Genomic DNA, 16,533 nt, shown 5'->3' with positions numbered 1-16,533 from the left:
CTGGGTGTGTGAAGGGCTGTCCTTGGTCTTGACCCCATGAAGTGGGTACTCAGGGGTCAGGGGTCAGAACCCCAGATTGCCTGGTGGTATAGCCGTGCTCCCTTGACCCCTTCTGGGGGACCAGTGAGGAGGCCGGCACCCCCCACCCACCCAGAAGAGCAGGGAACTCCTGACCACAGCCAGGGCCTCAGTCCACCCACTGATGTGTCCAGAAGTGTCCACACCTGAAGGGGATCGGGAGGGGGCAGCCAGGCCTTGACTGGCCCTTGGCCACGGCTGCTGGGCAGGAGGCTGGGGGGGTCCCAGGCTTCCTATAGTGCTCCATGCACATGGGTGGTGTCCTGGGGTCTTGGTACCCTCCCTGCTCTGGAGCCAGTCCCGGTGTGTCCCTCCAGTCTCATGCCACTCTCACTTCAGAGCAGCCACTGGCTTTGGTTTCCCGGCCTCTGGTCCCTGCACAGTCTCCACTTCCCAGGTGCCCAACCAAAGCCACTGAAGGGTGGTGGGGCATGTGCTGGCTGCAGGCTAGGGGAAGGGGGGCCCTCATATCAGCCCACGAAGGGACCCAGGTGGCCCCAGCAGCAGGCAGAGTGACCCCTGCTGAGCACCCTCCCCCAGCCCCTCCATGCACCACAGCCTGCCCAGAGGGTGAGGAGGGGGCTTCCTGCAGGGACAGGAGCCCAGGCGGCCCTCTGGGCCTCCTGCACCACCAACCAAGAGGCAGGGGGTGTGTGCTGGACCCTCTAGAGGGCCGCACAGGCGGGGGGCAGGAGGGGCAGCTGGGAGCCCTCACCAGGCACCCCACTCAGCGTACCCCAAGGAGTCTGGGGGAAGGTGGACACCCCCAGGACCGCAGGAGAAGCACAGCTGGCACCCCACATGCAGTATGGACATGCAATGAGCTCCCAGCCTGCCTCGGTCTCCCCACAGCATCACCAAGGAGCGAACAGAGGTGATCCTGCAGGGCACGGCCAGCCCCAACGCCAGTGCACCCAATGCTGTGTGGGAGGACTATGAGTTCAAGTGCAAGCCGGGCGACCCCAGCAGGCGGCCCTGCCTTATCTCCCCCTACCACTACCGCCTCGACTGGCTCATGTGGTTCGCGGCATTCCAGGTAAGGACTGCCTGCAGTTCTTCACAGGGCAGCCCCCACCCACTACCTGAGCCCACACACTCTCCTGACCTCCCCTCCTGTGGGCAGTCACTGCAGACAGAGGCCTGCGGTCACTCCAGCATCTCCAAGGCTGCAGCACCCTTGGTGGGGAACCCGCAGCCCCCAAAACACCCGCCCTGGGGTCTGGTGGGGGAAGGCTAAGAAATCCCCTGTGCTGGGGGGCACGGCAGGGGACAGAACTCACTGCTGTAATCCTCCTACTGAGGCCCTCGTGGTCCCATCTTACCTGTCAGAAAGTGGGTCTTCTGGAAGGCTCCATCCAGGGCTAGCCCAGGGCGTGGCCAAGAGGCCCAGCACCTGCTCAGTGGCCACCTGGCGGAAGGGCTGGGGGCTCCCGGCGAAGGCGCTGGCTGGGCTGGCACAGGAGTGAGGGATGTATGGACATCCGCCTACAGGAGCCCCCACCCCCATACCTGAGCCAAAGAAGCAGGGCCTACTCCCCCCAGGGGAGCCCAAGTGCCCAAGTCAGGGAAAGCCTGAGCAGCCCAGGCCCAGCATGACAGACTGACAGACAGAATGACAGCTGGCAGCAGAAGAGAGTGAGGGCACAGCTGGAGGGTCTGTGGAGGCTGCGCCTGGACGGGGCACCCAGTGCTGGCCTGCAGGGCGCACTGCTGTCTCCACTCCAGGACCTCGCCTGACACCCTGCCCTCTCCTCCTCCAGACCTATGAGCACCACGAGTGGATCATCCACCTGGCGGGCAAGCTCCTAGCCAACGACCCCGAGGCCCTGTCCCTGCTCAGGCTCAACCCCTTCGCAGGCAGGGCTCCCCCCAGGTAAGACTCCCCTCCCAGTGTGGGGTCCCCTCCACGGCTGACCTCTCAGGGCTTGTCCCCCAAATCCACACGTCGGCCTGGGACCCAGCCACACCCCTGCAAACGTGCACAGGCCCCGGATTCCCTCCACCTTTCCCCAACCCCGCTGCTAGAGGCCTGCAGCCTCCTCCCTCCCATAGGGGAGGCACTGGCAGGGGCAGGGTGGGCCCCAGGCAGGTGCGGAGAACTGGGTGGGGCTTGTGGGGTGGGCGGGGGCCTTGCTACAGGGTGGGGCCTGCGGGATGGGGAGGGGCTCTGCTGTGGAGGGCGGGGACTGCCCGGTGGTGGCCGGGGACCGCAGTGAGCAGCAACTCTGTGACATCCTAGGGAGGAGGCTATGTGTGGTCAGGAACTGGCAGGAGCCAGAAGTGGTGGGCGATGGAGGTCCTGGGTGGCGGTGGGGTGGGGGGAAAGAAGGGGCTGACGTTCCCGGCTTTCCAGACTCCACACTGGGGACCTGGGGGCTCAGGAGGAGGCAGGACAGGGGTCCCTGGGGCCGTACGCATGAGGAGTCCCGGACAGCCGGGGACTCGGGAGAGATGCAGGAGGGCCCTGAGTGTCGCTGCCCGAGGCTGGAGTTCTGGAAAGAGCAGGGGGCTGGAGAAGAGGAGGAGGCGTGGGGGATTCAGGGGCAGGGACTGCAGGGCATGGACGGCAGTACACCGGCCATGGGGGTGGGATGGGAGCAGGGAGGACTGGAGACCCCCCAGGTGACCTCCTGCTCAGACCCAGGGCTGGGGTGGATGCTCTGGCAGACGTTTGCAATCCCTTCCCCCAGCATGTGGCTTAGAGTTGAGCAGCACCCAAAGATCATCTGCGTGCTGTCAGCCACTGCTCCTGACAGAAAACACCACTCCTGTTTTCCCTCCAAGAAGCCTTGCTGAGAGAGGGACAGCGGGACAGCTGCAACCCTGGGCCCACTCACAGCTGTCTGCAGTGGTGGTGGTGGTGGGGCAGTCGGGGAGGGACTGCAGAGGCAGCAGAGCAGCTGCGCCCAGGTCTGGCAGCCCAAGAAGGATGCCTGTGAACAAACCATGAGCCCCTTCCCCAGCAGTGCCATTCTGTAGAGGTGGAGAGGCCTGGGACTTGGGATGAGGGAGGGGTCCCCTTCTCATGAGCCAGGCCTCAGGCTATCCAAGGGAGAGCATCCATCCCAGAGCCCCTGCTGGCTCCAGTACTGGGCCCCAGCTCCCCATGGGCACACCATGGGCTCTGGCACTCAATATGGTGGGGTGGCCATGCCTCCCACCAGGCATCCCCCTCAGGCAGGGCCACCTTTCTGGGAGCCAGCATGAAACCCCAGGTGACCTGCCTGTCCTGTGGCCCCCAGCAAACCTGGGTGTGGGCAGAGGCAGCCATACGTGGAGCCTGGACAGGTGCAGTCACTTTAGGCAGACATTCGTCCCCAGGTTTGCTAGTGACCAGGCCTTTCTTTGGTCCTGGAGCTGTGTCCTTCAGGCTCGAAGCAGGTTCTCTCTGTTACTGTCCCCTGCCTCGGCAGCCCCAGGTGAAGACTGGCATCTGAGACCTGGCCAGGCCCCACAGTCTTGGTGTTTGTTCCTATCCCCTTCAGGGTAAAGCTTTCAGACAAGAGCCCCTCATCCCCAGCAGGAGCCCCTTGCCACCTTTAGAGTACCTTCACACCCCCATGCCAGTCCAGCCCAGGCTGCTGCAGCCTGCTCGGCACCCAGGACTTCTGGAGCTGGCTCAGAGAAAGATCTACTGTCCTCAGGCCCAGGCTTTTTCTTGAAAGTGTATGGATTGGATCATCTGTTTTTCAGTCAGAGATGTTGAAAAATAATCGTATCTGAGCCCTTTCAGGTGCACTTTGTGGATGCCAAAATCGTCCCTAACAGGGCTGGATGTTGTGAAAATTGAGATGTGAAAACCAGTTAATCTTTTACTTGACTAGGTAATGAATTAATATTTGGGGGAAACATTTTAAACAGCTGAAATATTTATAAATCACCACAGAGCACATGTCCCTCAACCATGTCTTCCCTTTGTTTGGCAGCTGCAGTGGGCTGCGTTGTAGCAGGGCATGAGCCTGACCATGGCCTGCATTTAGTTCATCTGTGACTTTTGAAAGTGGGTGAACAGAGACTTCCACTTCTGAGAAGATGGAGTGGATGATTTCCCCTGTTCCTCCCACTCAGTACAACTAAAACCCCAGACATTACATGTAAAACAAACACAGGAAGACTCACCCTGAAGAGTGGAGAGAAGAAGCCTCTCCCACAAGGGACCCCAGGACCCAAGCAACCACACTGAAAAGGAGGGGAGCTTCTGGTTCTCTTTGTGCCTCATTTCCTATACTTGGAGATGAAAAAGTCAGCAACTCAGCAATGCCAGCAGACACAGCCAACAGGTGCCCCAACAAAAGCCTGGTCTCCCTAACCAAGGGACCAGGAAGAAGCAGCTTCACAGGACAGGAGACTTACAGAAAATAATCACTCTGCAGCAGCCAAGCAACACAGAAAAAACTATGGCCCCACCCCACCATGCCAGCAAGATGTAGTGGGGGCCTGGGCTCCCACTCTCAACAGGCTGTCAGGAGATGTTCGCTACCCACTGCAGTGCTGTCAGAGGAGGCGAAGAGCGAGATGGAACTTTCATCCCTGTGGACAGCAATGAGCCTCCCTTCCACAGCATCAGTGGAGACGACATGGGAGCCTGGATTTCCACCCCCGCCTGCAGCACTAAGGGGCTCTTCCTTTTCCCCCTGGAGTGTTCTAAGGTGATACCTAGTTGAAAGTCTGGACTTTCACCACCACCCAGCAGTGACAAGGAATATCCCTCACATGTCAACTGGAAATAGCAAGATGGTACCCCTCCTTCCTCTACCATATGGTGTCAGAAGAAGCCACCTAAAACAGAAGGTTTAAGTAAGACCCAGAATCTCATAACATCACTCCCAAAATGTTCAGTATTTAAATGAATAATCACTTGTCATACCAAGAATGAGGAAGATACCAAACTGAGTGAAAAAAGACGATCCATAGATGACAACACCAAGGTGACAGAGATGCTAGAGTTTTCTCACAAAGACTTCAAGAAGCCATCATGAAAGTGCTTTAGTAAGCAAGTATGAACATACCACAAATGAAAAAGTACAGTCTCTGCAAAGAAATAGAAGACATAAAAACAGGCCAAATGAAAAGGTTAGAACTGAAAAGTACAATAACTGAGATAAAATATTCAGTGGATGGACTCCACATCAGAATACAGGGGACAGAGAAAAGAACCCATGAACTTGAAGGTAGAAAAATAGAAGTTAACCACTGTGAACAACAGCGAGAAAATAGACTGGGGGGTGGGGGGTAGGGAAGAAAGAAAAGAAAAGAACCAAACCTCAGGGACCTGTGGGGCTCTAACAAAAGATCTAGAATTTGTGTCATCAAAGTACCAGAAGGAAAAGAGAAAGAGCTTGGGCTGAAAAAATATTTGAAGAAATAATGACTAAAATTTCCCATATTTGGCAAAAGGCACAAACCTACAGAGTCAATAAACTGAGTGAACCCCAAACAAGAAAAAAACAAAAAAATTCAGACCAAAGCACATCTAAGTCAAACTTCCAAAAACTAAAGACAGTGAAAAAGCTGTGAAAGCAGCAAGAGAGAAACAAGGCCTTATCTATAAGGGGAAAACAGAATGACAGCAGATTTCTCCTCAGAAACCATGGAGGGCAAGGGTAAGTGGCAAACAGTTTTCAAAAGTCAACCCAGAATACTATTTCCAGCAAAAAAATATCCTTCAGGAATGAAGAGGAAATCAAGGCATTCTCAGATAAAGGAAAAATAAGAGAATTTGTCATCACTATAATTACCCTAAAAGAATGACTAAAGCAAGTTCTCTAAACAGAAAGGAAAAAGGAACTTTAGAACATCAGGGAGAAAGAAAGCAAAAATATGGGAAATAGACTTTCCTTCTTCTCTTAAGTTCTCCATCATGTTTCGTGGTTCAGCAAATGTTATAACTGCCCAAAGGTAAAGATTTACATAGAGGAAATATTTAAGATGATTATTTTGCAAATGGGTAAGGGCAAGTGGACATAAAGGGAGATAAGGTTTCTATACTTCACTTGAGCTGGTAAAATGACACCACCAGTAGACTATGATAAGTTATGTGTATATAATGAAATACCAAGAGCAAGCACTAAAAATAATCTATGCAAGTACAAAGAGATACACTTAAAAACACTATTGACATATCAAAATAGAATTCTAAAAAGCATTTGCATAATTCTTAAGGAGGAAGGGAAAAAACAAATACATTAAAAGCAAAATTGATGGAAAACAAAAAATAAAATGATAGACTTAAACCCTAATGTGTAAATAATTACATTATATGTAAATGGTCTAAATATACCAATTACAAGATGAAAACTGGCAGAGCTGATTAAAAATCGTGACCTAACTATATGCTGTCTACAGGAAACTCACTTCGAATATGACAGTATAGATAAGTTGAATGTAAAAGGATGGAAGAAAGTGGGAGTGACTGTATTAATATCAGATAAAGTAGATTTCACTACAAAAAAATTATCAAAGAGGGACATTATATAATGATAAAAGATTCAATTAATTAAGTAGACATATCAATCCCAAGTGTGTGTGCCCTCACTACAGAGCTGCAAAATATGTGAAGAAGAAATAGATAGAAATGAAAGGAGAAATAGACAAATCCACAATTATAGAAGGACACTACAACACCCTTCTCTCAACAATTGATAGAGCAAATAGATGGAAAATCAGCAAGAACGTAAGAGAACACAACACCACCAAATCAACATTTGTAGAATATGCCACCCACTGAACTGAATGAAAATGAAAATACAACATGTCAAAATTTGTGTGATGCAGCTAAAGCCATGATGAGAGGGAAAGCAGTAAATGCATACATGAGAAAAAAGAGAACATCTCAAGTTAATAATCTAAGCTCAAGATTATATCAAGAACTAGAAAAAGAAGAGAAAAATAAACCCAAAGCAAGGAGCAGGAAGGAAATAATAAAAAACAGAAAATGAAATTGAAAACAGAACAACAGTAAAGAAACCAATGAAACAAAGAGATGGTTCTTTGAAAAGATCAGTAAAATTGACAAACTTCTAGTAAGAATGACAATGAAAGGGAAAAGATACACTTACCAATCAGAAATGAAAAGACATACCACTACAGACCTTGCAGACGTGAAAAGGATAATAAGGGAATACTGGAACGATTCTACAATTCTACACACATAGATTTTTCAACTTAGATGAAATAGACCAATTTCTCAAAAACCCAAATTACTACAACTCACCTGGTATGAAATACATAATTTGAATAGCCCTATAACTTTTAAAGAAACTGAATTTGTAATTTAAAACTCCCAAAAAGAAATCTCCAGGCCCAGATAGTGTTAGTGGAGAATTCTTTCTATGTTTAAAGAAGAATTAAAACCTACCCTACCCAGCCTTTTCCAAAAAATAGAAGGGAAGGGAGAATGACTTGATATATTTTATGAAGCTAGTGTTTCTCTGTGAACAACAGCGAAAGCCACACAAGGTAGTATAAGAAAATTACAAACCAATATCCCTCATGAATACAGACACAAAAAAATTTTAACAAAATATTAGTAAACAGAATTCAGCAATATACAAAAAGGAATTATGCACAGTGACCAAGTAGGATTTCTTCCAGGGATGCAAGTTTAGTTTAATATTTGAAAATCAATCAGTGTGATCCACCATCTTAGCCAATGAAAGAAGAAAACTTGCATGATTATATTAATTGTTGTAGAAAAAGCCTTTGACAAATTTAACATCAATTCATTATATATATATATTTTTTTTTTTTAAACTCTTGGAAAAATAGGAAAAATGAAGAATTTCCTCAGCTTGGTAAAGAGCATCTGCAAAAACCCTGCATCCAACATTATACTTAATGGTGAAAGAGTGAATTCTTTCCTCTAAGATCAGGGATGAGTAAAGGGTGTCTGCTCTCACCACTCTTATTCAACACAGTACTGGAAGCACTAGCCACTGCAATAAAGCAAGAATAGGATATAAAAGGCATATGGATCATAAAGGAAGAAATAAAACTGTGCCTGTTTGCACATGATTGTCTGTTAGAAAATCCCAAGGAATCTACCAAAAAACTCCTAGAACTAATAAGTGAGTTCAGCAAAGTCAGAGGGTATAAGACCAACATACAAAATTCAATTGTATTATTATTATTTTTGTAGCTGGCTGGGACCAGGATCTGAATCTATGACCTTGGTGTTATAAGCCTGTGCTCTAACCAACTGAGCTAGCCAGCCATGCCTCAGTTGTATTTCTATATACTAGCAATGAACACACCCAAATTAAATAAACAGTACCATGGACAAGCACTCAAAACACTGAAATACTTAGGTGTAAATCTAACAAAACATGTACAGGACTTGTATGGGGAGAACTATACAACACTGCTGAAAGAAAAAAAAATCTAATTAATGGAGCGATGCCATGTTCATGTCTTAGAAGACTCAGCATAGTAAAGATGACAGTTCTCTCCAAGTTGATGTACAAGTTTAGTGCAATTCCTGTCAAAATCCCAGCAAGATTTTTTTGTAAACGTGGATAAGTTAATCCAAAATTTATAAGTAAAGTAAAGGAACTAGTATAGCTAAAACTATTTTGAAAAATAATAAAATGGAAGGACTCAATCTACCAATATCAAGACATACTATATAACTACAGTAATCAGGACAGTGTGTATTGGTGGAGGGATAGACACACGGATCAATGGAACAGAACAGAACCCACAAAGAGAATCACAAATCTGCCCAACAGATTTTTAGCAAAAGCAATTCAGTGAAGAAAAGACAGCCAATTCAACAAATGGTCCCACAGCAACTGGACTTTCCCAGGCAAGAGAAAAGAGAAAACCAAACCCTTCAACCCGAGTCTCACATCCTATACAGAACTAACTTGAAATGGATTGTGGATTTAAACATAATACATAAAACAATAAACTTTTAGGGAAAAAGAAATAGGAGAAAAACTTCGGGATTTAGGGCTATGCAAAGAGTTCTTAGACATGATACTGAAAACATGACCCATAAAATGGAAAAATAGTAAATTGAACTTCATTAAAATTTAAAAAATGTTTGCTCTGTAAAAGACCCTGTTGAAAGGATTTTTTAAAAGCTACAGACTGTAAAAAAATATAACAAACCATATATCTGACAAAGGACTAAAATCTAGAACCTGTGAAAAACTTTCAAAACTCAACAGTGAAATAATCCAATTAGAAAATAGGCACAAGACATGAAGAAACATTTCACCAAAGTGGACATACAGTGGCAGACAGCACATGAAGGTGCTGGCCTTTAAGGAAATGCAAACGAAGAGCACAGTGGGACACACCATACACCTGGGAGAATGGCTAAAATAAAAAATAGTGACAATACCAAAAGCTGCCAGATGCTAAAATCGGATTCCTCATACATTGCTGGTGGAGAGTTAAAATGGTACAGCCACTCTGGAAAGCAATTTGGCAGCATCTAAAAAATGGAACCTACCGTTACCATACAATCCAGCAGTTGCACTCATGGACATTTAACCAGAGGAATGAGAATCAAGGTTCGTGCAAAAACCGTGCACAAACGTTTATACTAGCTCTAATAGCCAAAAACTGGAAACAGCAATAACAAGGAGCACTGGTCAGCTGCAACAAGGAGCACTGGCCAGAAGTCACAGGCAGCACTAATCAGAAGTAACAAGGAGCACTGGTCAGAAGTCACAGAGAGCACTGGTCAGAAGTCACAGGGAGCACTGATCGGAAGTCACAGGGAGCACTCCTCAGCCACAACAAGGAGCACCACTCAGAAGTATCAAGGAGCACTGGTGAGCAGTCACAAGGAGCACTGATCAGAAGTCAAAAGGAGCATTGGTCAGCAATAATGGAGTACTGATTGGCAGTCACAGGGAGCACTACTCAGTGGTAACGGAGCATTGATCAGCAGTCACAGGGAGCAGCACTAATCGGCAGTCACAGGGAGCTCTGGCCAGCAGTCACAGGGAGCACTGATTGGCAGTCACAGGGAGCTCTGGTCAGCGGTGGTGAAGCACTGATTGGCAGTCACAGGGATCTCTGGTCAGCGGTAATGGAGCACTGATCAGCAGTCACAGGGAGCCCTGGTCAGCGGTAATGGAGCACTTATCAGCAGTCACAGGGAACTCTGATCAGCAGTAGTGGAGCACTGATTGGCAGTCACAGGGAGCACTGATTGGCAGTCACAGGGAGTTCTGGCCAGCAGTGGTAGAGCACTCATCAGCAGTCACAGGGAGCTCTGGTCAGGGGTAATGGAGCACTGATCGGCCATCACAGGGAGCACTGGTTGGCAGTAATGGAGCACTGGCTGGCAGTCACAGGGAACAACATTGTGCTGTGCCCAGCAACCTGGATACTCCTCCAGGGACTGCTGAGTGAGAAAAGTAATTCCAAAGGTTGTGTGCTGTGGGAATCCGCTCACTAACATCCCTGAGATGACAAAGGAGAGCAGAGGAGTGGTTTTGGGGGGCTGAGGAAGTGGTGGGGTAGGCAGGGTTCATGGCTATAAAAGGGCAGCAGGAGGGGCTTGGTGGCGATGGTGTTCTGCATCTGGATGGTGTCAGTGTCAGGACCTGGCTGGGATCTTGGACTACAGTTCTGTGAGATGTTATCCACTAGTCCTGTTAAATGTGCTGGGAGAGGCCCTATTGTAATCACCCTGAAGGTCCTTCTAGGGACAATGTCATGGCCCTCCCAAGCACATCGTCTGCAGGACCAGGGGCACCCCTGGCAGTTACTGGTTCCCTGAGGCCCCTTCCCACCCACCTGTCAGACACAGCAGAGGCTCTGGCTCTTTCCAAACTCTCCAGTTGCAGCCCTTGATGTCTCCCTCCCACCATCCAGGGACCCCACCTGCCACGCCCAACCTTGGTTGTCAATGGATAGTGTGGCCTCTGACCCTGTCCTGGGAAGAAGAGTGCAGGAAAGATGGGGTGATCCCACTATAGGAGCCTTTCCTGGGAGCCCCCACCCTCCCCAGCCTGCTCAATCGCACGCTCCAGTCACCCTCCTACTAGGTCTGGCCCAGTGGTGCAGGCGTCTGCACCCCCTGATACACAGGCAGAGCCACAGGCCAAGGCTCAGACCCCAGTCTTGCCCCAGTGCCCCCTGCTGAACCCACTCCACCCTTCCTCAGGCTGGACACTCTTTGTGGTGGAGTCCCTGCAGGGCCTGCCTTCCTAGAGCCCACCCCAAGCCCCCAACCCATTCCAGGAGCCTCAACCCCGCTGTGCTATCCACTGGTGGAGGGTGCGGTCTGGAAACCTTCATCTTGCTCATGGGTCTGCCTGGGTTCTGGTTGTGCTCAGGGTGGGGTCTCCCTGGCACCTGTCAGTCCAGCTGGGGGCCCCCTGGGTGGCCACTGTCCATGGGTGGCCCAGACTCAGGAGACAGAGGCCGGAGGGGCCCCTGGTCCCAGGAGCGAGGACCCAAGACTCCACAGCCTTGGGCCCCTCTGAGGAGCTGCAGCTCAGCAGGTGGAGGAGGGAAAGGGGTCTGTGTGGGGTCTGAGTGGGCTCCAGGCTGACATGCTGCCACTCTTGCAGGTGGGTCCGAGGAGAGCACTACAGGTACAAGTTCAGCCAGCCCGGGGGAAAGCACGCAGCAGAGGGCAGGTGGTGGGTCCGGAGGAGGATCGGCCCCTACTTCCCCCCGCTCCGTCTGGAGGACCTGAGGGGTTACTTTAGGTCACGGGAGTGGCCTTATGTGGAAACCAATGCAGACACTGGGCGTGCACCGTGAAATAAAGGCCAGAAGACCCCCAGCCCGGGCTGCTCTGAGTGAAATCTCAGCCGTGTGCTTCTGGGACATGGCCGTGGGTCCCTTGCTCTGCCGCCTGGACGCTCCAAGCTTGGCACCGCCACTGAGAAAGAAACATGGACAGGAGGGTGTTAGAGACCCCCCGGGGGACAGGGAGGCAAGTGGGGGTCAGCAGGGGTCCCAACTGGCAGTCTGCACTGTCTCCCCTCACCAGGGTGGCTCGCAGGCCCTGCCCACCTGTGTCCCAGTCACTTCAGTCTCCAGTCATTCAGGTGAAGCCCAGGAAGCCCCTTGGCCCTGCCCATCCCCCCAGAGCCATCCCCTGTGTGTAGCCCCACAAGCGGGCAATCCCTGTCCCCTGATATCCCACCTGTCCCAAGTGCAGGTCCTCTTCTCACACAGGCTCCTGCCCTGCCGCCACCAGGACCACTCTGCCTGGCTGTGCCGCCAGCAGGCATCTGGACAATGGTCATCGCATAGACAGCCCCTCAGCTGAAGCCTCGGCTGTGGGCCTGGTCCTGGGGTCTCTTGGGTCCTTGACATCCTGGCGGTCTGGTTTCTGTTCACCCCTCAGCTGTGTTCACAGCCAGGCCCTAAACCCCAGTGGCTGAGGCCGTATCACGTGTCCAACATGACTGAGCAGCAGAAAATCTTTATTCCCCCACTGACGCAAGACACCTCCTCATCCGGGATGGGGTGTGGGGGGAGAAGTGAAGTCCCCCTGTCCTCACCCTCGTCTCCCTAAGCCCCATGCACACGCATGCACGTGCACACACAAGCCACACTTGTGCACGCACATCCCAGACCGGCCTGGGCTCCATTTCATCCCAAGGTGGTCAGCATTTGTGAGGCGTGGACAGACGGCCTTTGTCCTCTCCTTTGGACCCCCTCAGTGTCCCAAGGTTTGGGGTCCCACTGACCCCGCGGCCCCTAGGGCCCTGAGCGATGTACCCCCTTCCCCTCAGCTTGTGACCTTGTCCCCAGATCATGCTCCTCAACCTGCAGAGGTGGGGATGGCAGAAGGGTCAGCCCTGGCCAGGGCACTGGGGCGGGGCTCAGTCCAAGAACACCGCCCTGGGCCACCAGCCTCCAATAGGGACTCTGAGGTGGGAAAGTGGGTGTGGCCCAGAGTGTTTGTTGCATCATGTTTGACGTGAATGAGCCAGACTGCCTGCAAGGATGTCATCCCTGCAGGAAGAGCAGCTGCAGCCCTGGGTGGAACACACCTCCCTGCGCCCGGCCAGGGTCCCTGGAGAAGTCGGGAGCCGGCCTCACACGGGGCAGCAGCCCCTCCCTTCTCCCAGGACTGGTGGGGGCGACCACCCACCCCCACCCCGACCGTCCCCGGCGCCTGGAGCCACACTGCGGAGGGTCCTGGCGGGGACAGCAAGGTGGTTCAGGCCGGGGAGGCTGGGCGGAGGGGGTACAAGCTCAGTTCTGTGTGGAGCCCCCTCAGCCTGCCTGGAGGGCCAGCCGGCCCAGGTGCGAACAGAGAGACCCTGTTCCGGCTCCGGGGGAAACAGGGTGCCCTGTGTCTGTTGAGGGACAGACGGGCCTCAGAGGGCAGAGCTGGAGCCAGCAAGTCTGCCCACGGCAGCCACCACAGCCTGGCCAGCCCTTCCCAGGGCTGTGCTGTCGGTGGGGGGCACGTGGGGCTGCCCCCACTGGGCGGGCTGGAGCCGGCTGGTGGGGCCCAGCCTGGGGGACAGCTGGGAGGGCGTCTTGGGCAGGAACAGGAGTTGCTGGAACAGCCCAAGGGATCCATCATCTGGGAGAGGCTGGCACCAAGGGGGCCCCACAGGCCTCTGTGTGGGCAGGGGGAGGCCCAAGGAGACGCCAGCCCTCCAAGCCCCCCACCCGGACCCTCCACATGCAGCCACCCTGCCGGGACCTCAGTGGGTCCCAACAGCCCCTCCTATCCTGGCTGTATGCTCTAGCAGAGGAAGTCCCCAGACTCAGCACCCCCAACTGAGCTCCCAGACCCTGATGACCACCAATCTGCTTCCTGTCTGTGGCTCTTCTGGGCATTTCGTGGAAGTGGAATTGCACAATACATGGTCTTTTGCATCTGGCTTCCCTCATGCAGGGTCTCATGTCAGGTCCGTCCTCATGTGGTGTCTAGTGCTTCATTCCTCTCTGAACAAAAGCTACTCCCCTGCGTGGGTGCCGCACCGTGTTTACCCAGATGTCAGCGGGTCAGCATGGTTTGGAAATAGCCCCAAGGGAGTCTGCAAGAGGTAACGTGGACAGGGCTGGGGTGCCCCTGTGTGGGGTGAGGCCCAGGGTCTGCCAGTGACCAGGACAGAGCCATAGTGGACATGTGGGGGCTGGGAGACCTTGAGTGGGTGTCCCCCACATGTTGGGTCATTTGGACTCCTGAGAACCAAGTTGTAACCCTCACATGCCCAGCCCTGTGGTAGGAGACACCTGCCCAGCCCGGGAACAGGGGCAGGGGATGGGGCCCACAGGGGAGAGGGGCACCAGGGCTGGTGCCTGGAAGGTGGCATCCATGCCCCAAGGAGGACGAGGGACGGTGTGTGAGAACCTGGCCTGTCATGCACACCCAGGGTTGCAGGGGATGGCGGTCTGAGGGGCCTCGAGACAGTCCTGGTGGCCTGAGGCCTCTGCCCAGTGAGTGTTGGTGCCCCGGAGCCATGGGGCACTGGAGGGTCATCCAAGTCTGATTGGGCTTGGGGAGGAAACGGGGAGGAGGAAGGGAGCCTGTGGCAGCACCCCACCACACCCCTGGGGGCGTGGCCCAGGAACACCCTGGGGCTGGCCTCCATCCCGGGCCCTCCTGCCCTGCAGGACTTGGTGTCCCGGCAGATGTGGATTTGGGCTTGAACCTCCAGCGGGAGTGCAGGCATGAGGCCAGACCCCAGGTTGGCCCTGGAGCTCCCCACACCCGCTCTGCAAGGGACAGGGTTGGGCACTTGGCCTGGGGCGCAGGTGGCCCCTCCTCCCCTCCTTCCACCTGCCCTGGAAGCTGCACGGGGAGAAAGTGCTCAGGCCCGTGGGAGCCCCTTCCTCTGCTTACCTGTTCCTCCCGCATCATCCCATGCACTCGCATGTCTGGGCATGAGCACACACACACGCGGCTGCCCGGTGATGTCCACCCCAGGGCCCTGAGCAGGCGCAGGCTGGGGTGCCCCTGCCCCCTGCACCAGCTCTCTGAATAGCAGGGCATTGTGGGGTCTCAGAGCCAAGGCCCAGCAGCAGGAGGCCACCCCTGACTCCCGCCTCGGTTGTGTGTGGCTGAGGAGGTCCCCACCTGCTGGGCAGGGGTCATGGGGCCCAGGCTGTCCCCACATTTGCTGGGTTCCGGGCAGCAGCATGGCTGGTAGACTTGGATCCTGGGGCAGCCGGCAGTGGCCCCATCATTTGAGGAGGGGCTCGGGGCACAGGAGCCATGTCACCCACCTGCCCTACCCTATGCAATTGCTCCCAGTGGGGTCTTGTCCCTGTGTGTGCAGCCCCACCCCATGAGGTGCAAGATGCGGGGGGCTTGAGGGGAGCATCTCGGTTCTGCTTGGTGGAGACGCGGGTGCCGCGTCAGAGTCGAGAATGTGAGGGACGGGGAACCTCATGTTGGGTGCAGCTCTGTCCACCCCAACACCAGGAGTCGGCCTGAGCACAGTAGCCCCAGGATAGGTGATGGCTGCATGGGCCCTGCTGCTCCTGGGACCCCAGGGTCCACCCCCAAGGGGGAATGAGCAGGAGAAGGGAGTGGGATACCCTAACACATTCGAGGGGGTAGGAATTTAAGAAAATCACCCCTTGTAACTCCCTCCTGTCTCTCTAGAGCCTATGCCCCCTGGAAATCTCGGGAGCCTGGCCCTCTTGGAGAACCCCCACCCATCAACACAGCGGGGACGGCCCATGCTGGGGGGTCCCACGGTGTGGGCATGCTGCTGCTGACCTGGCCTGTGAGGTCAGAGACCAGAAAAGAGGGGTGGGTGAGAGGGTGGAGCATGGCCTCCACACAGCCCCTGCCCCGCCTGGGGGCTCCCCCCAGCCCTGTGCAAGCCGGACACGCCCCTGGCTGACACACACCTGGACTAGGGGGGCTGCCTGGGGGTTGGCTGCCGAGGCCTGGGCCACCTCAGCACCCAGCCAGGCCGGGACCCGGTGAGGAAGCTGCAGAGCTCAGCCTTGCAGCCGCTCACATTCCAGAAAGTTCCTGAGCCCAGGGGCTGAAATATCTGCGCCCCGTCCTGCAGCCACCCAGAACACACTCCACCCCGTGGGCCCCACGTCAGGGACCGTCCATCAAGGTGAGACCCATGGCCATCGCCAATTACTGCCAGGAGCCCACGTGGGCCCCATGGCCTGACCAGCAGCGTGGGGCTGGGAGGGCAGAAAGAGCTTCCAGCAGGAGGACTTGCAGATCACAGGAGCTGCGGTGTCCTGCCACCCCCTCCTCGCGGGGATGGCGGGGACTCAGGACTCAGGTCATCCAGGCACGTCCACTGGTCTGTGGCTGTGCTGGGGTGGCCACACGCAGAGCAGTGGGCTCAGCTGGCACCCTGGGCCACTGCTGTCCCATCCTTGCTCCTGCTCATGCCATTCAGGAGTCGCAGGCCAATCATGCCAGAGGCTCTGGGCTGCTGCTGCTTTCTAAGAGCCTTTTCACTCCATTAAAGATGATCAAGCACATTTCAGCATCTGCCAAGGCCAAGCACGTGCTATTGCCCTTCAGCCCAGTTC

The 16,533-nt window shown here is 53.8% G+C and overlaps 1 protein-coding gene across 1 annotated transcript in view; it reads left to right on the top strand.

The window, feature by feature from the left end:
- Positions 1-11,940, top strand: part of LMF1 (lipase maturation factor 1) — a 66,169-nt gene extending 54,229 nt beyond the window's left edge. The window contains exons 7-9 of the mRNA XM_063101067.1: positions 931-1,114; positions 1,839-1,951; positions 11,613-11,940. Of these exons, the coding sequence (XP_062957137.1) occupies positions 931-1,114; positions 1,839-1,951; positions 11,613-11,808 (493 nt within the window). The 3' untranslated portion in view covers positions 11,809-11,940. The remainder of the gene's footprint in view (positions 1-930; positions 1,115-1,838; positions 1,952-11,612) is intronic.
- The last annotated feature ends 4,593 nt before the right edge of the window (positions 11,941-16,533 follow it).

Source organism: Cynocephalus volans, chromosome 6, assembly GCF_027409185.1.
Source record: "Cynocephalus volans isolate mCynVol1 chromosome 6, mCynVol1.pri, whole genome shotgun sequence".
NCBI lineage: Eukaryota > Metazoa > Chordata > Mammalia > Dermoptera > Cynocephalidae > Cynocephalus > Cynocephalus volans.
This window is presented reverse-complemented; position numbering and strand designations above follow the sequence as displayed.